This window comes from Mesitornis unicolor, unplaced genomic scaffold (assembly GCF_000695765.1).
Source record: "Mesitornis unicolor isolate BGI_N332 unplaced genomic scaffold, ASM69576v1 scaffold36102, whole genome shotgun sequence".
Classification (NCBI taxonomy): Eukaryota; Metazoa; Chordata; class Aves; order Mesitornithiformes; family Mesitornithidae; genus Mesitornis; species Mesitornis unicolor.
In genome coordinates, this window is record NW_010170462.1 from 336 (window position 1) to 2,433 (window position 2,098).

Below are 2,098 nucleotides of genomic sequence, written 5' to 3' on the forward strand. Positions count from 1 at the left end.
AGCCCTCATTGACACAGTTTTATTTACAGCTAAAGAGACCCTGGCCGGGCCGGCGCGCATGGTGGGAGCACTTTTGTCCAGGAAAAAGCCCCTGTTGTGAACAAGCAGCCGAGGCAAAATGTCCTTGAGCAGCAAAACACGACTGCTGCTGCAGCATCCCACCCCAGGCACGGAGCAGAAGGCAGCAAGTCCCTGCTGGGGGATGAGCCTTCAAAACCAGCGCTGACTCCCTCACACACCCACCCCAGGGCAGGCAGAGCGCCTGCTTTGCTCCTGCAGCACCGTGAGTTTTATTGGCAATGATTCATGGCAGAGAGGTCCTGGTGTCAGGGTTCAGCTGCCTCTCTGGGGGGTTCAGCCGCCTCTTCTTGGGGGCCATGCTCAGCCCCAAGCCTTCCATCGGGATCCTGGTGCTGCTGCCGTGCCCACCACTCCCGCAGCTCCTGGTGCTCTTCCTTCCAGCGCATGAACTTCTCCGAGGTGAGCGCGGCGTCGCTGAGCAGCTGCTCCAGGGCCTGCAGCTCCGCCAGCTTCGCCTGCCGAGAGGAAGAGGATGGTTTAGGGTGGCTGCCCATGGGTTTTGGAGGTTTTGGGAGGGTCGGGGGGGGCTGCGGGCTCCCACCTTGAGCGTGCTCTGCAGGGCTCGCACGGCGTGCACCTTCTCGTTGATGTGGGGGTTCTTGTTGCGCCGGATGAAGGATTTGCGGCACTGCTCCTGCGTCAGGAACCGCTGCCGCCCGATGAGGGATACCCCCCCCTGTTTCAGGCACTGCATCAGGCTCTCAAAATCCTCCCCAGTGGGGTCTAGGTGAGGAGAGAGGACATCGTGACCAAAAACCCCCATGGGGCATCCCAAAACACTACACGGTTCACACCCAAATGCATCTCAACTCAAGTTCCTCCCCCCAGCACACACACACACACGCAAAAGGGAGGCCCTAACTTGGATTAAAGGGCTCACACAAGGTGACAGGGTGACAGATGTGACCCCCCAGCACCTACCCATGGGCGAGCAGGGCCGGGGGCTGCCCTGGGGGCTGCTGGCTGCGCTGCTGGGCTCGCTGCTGGCCAGGAAGAGCTGGGCTTTCTCCGGGGCGTTTGGCAGCCTCTTCTTTGGCTGGGGAGAGATATGGGGGGGATGAAACAGGGTGAATCAGGACCCTCCAGCCCCTCCATGGGATGTCCCCTAGGGCCACTCCCCGAGTCACAGCCATGCCTGGGGGACTCGTCATCGGGGTCCTCGGCTTCTGTCTCGCTGTAGCAGTCTGGAGGCCACGGGGGGAGGACGGTGGGAGGGGGAAGCCTCGGTACCCCCCCAGCCCTCCCCTCAGGGACCATTTCTCCCATTTCCCTCAAATCACAGGCAGAGCTCCCAGTGGTCCCACTGCCCCATCAGGACCCCCAGCCCATAGCTCCCCAGGGGGTCCCCATCTCCCGCAGGGGAACCCACCCCAGGACCATCTCCCGCAGGGGAACCCACCCCATCTCCCACCCCAGGAACGGCCCCGTTACCTTCCTCCCTGGCCGGGACTGACTCCTGGGCTGCCCCATACTTCATTTTGGCTGTCACCAGGTGACTGACCCACCTGGGGAGAGAAGGGATGGACAGACAGACAGAAAGTCACAGCCAGCCCGGGGTGGCAGGGCTGACACCGGCCGGCACGTCGCAGGGGAACCCACCCCATCTCCCACCCCAGGAACGGCCCCGTTACCTTCCTCCCTGGCCGGGACTGACTCCTGGGCTGCCCCATACTTCATTTTGGCTGTCACCAGGTGACTGACCCACCTGGGGAGAGAAGGGATGGACAGACAGACAGAAAGTCACAGCCAGCCCGGGGTGGCAGGGCTGACACCGGCCGGCACGTCACTCACATGCTCAAATCAGCCAGCGTTTCTGCGGCGAAGACGAAGGGCTTGTACCTCTGATGGGAGAGCTGGAAGACGCTGGAGGGGGACAAACCTTTGCTGCTGGGGGCACCGGCACTGGAGCCAGCCCTGAGCCCCCGTCCCCACCCAGCCCAGGGGTCCTGGCTTTTTCCTGCCGTCAGAGATCCCAGATAACACCAGTAGATATAGATATAGGTATAGATATAGGTAT

The 2,098-nt window shown here is 62.2% G+C and overlaps 1 protein-coding gene across 1 annotated transcript; it reads right to left on the minus strand.

Moving 5' to 3' along the window:
- Positions 1-429: 429 nt before the first annotated feature.
- Positions 430-1,944, minus strand: CNKSR1 (connector enhancer of kinase suppressor of Ras 1; the record flags this gene model as incomplete). Its single annotated transcript, XM_010179694.1, has 5 exons — positions 430-536; positions 623-804; positions 1,161-1,265; positions 1,713-1,786; positions 1,873-1,944. Coding segments are annotated over 5 exons (540 nt in total), but the record flags the coding sequence as incomplete, so codon positions are not given.
- Between the last annotated feature and the right edge of the window lie 154 nt (positions 1,945-2,098).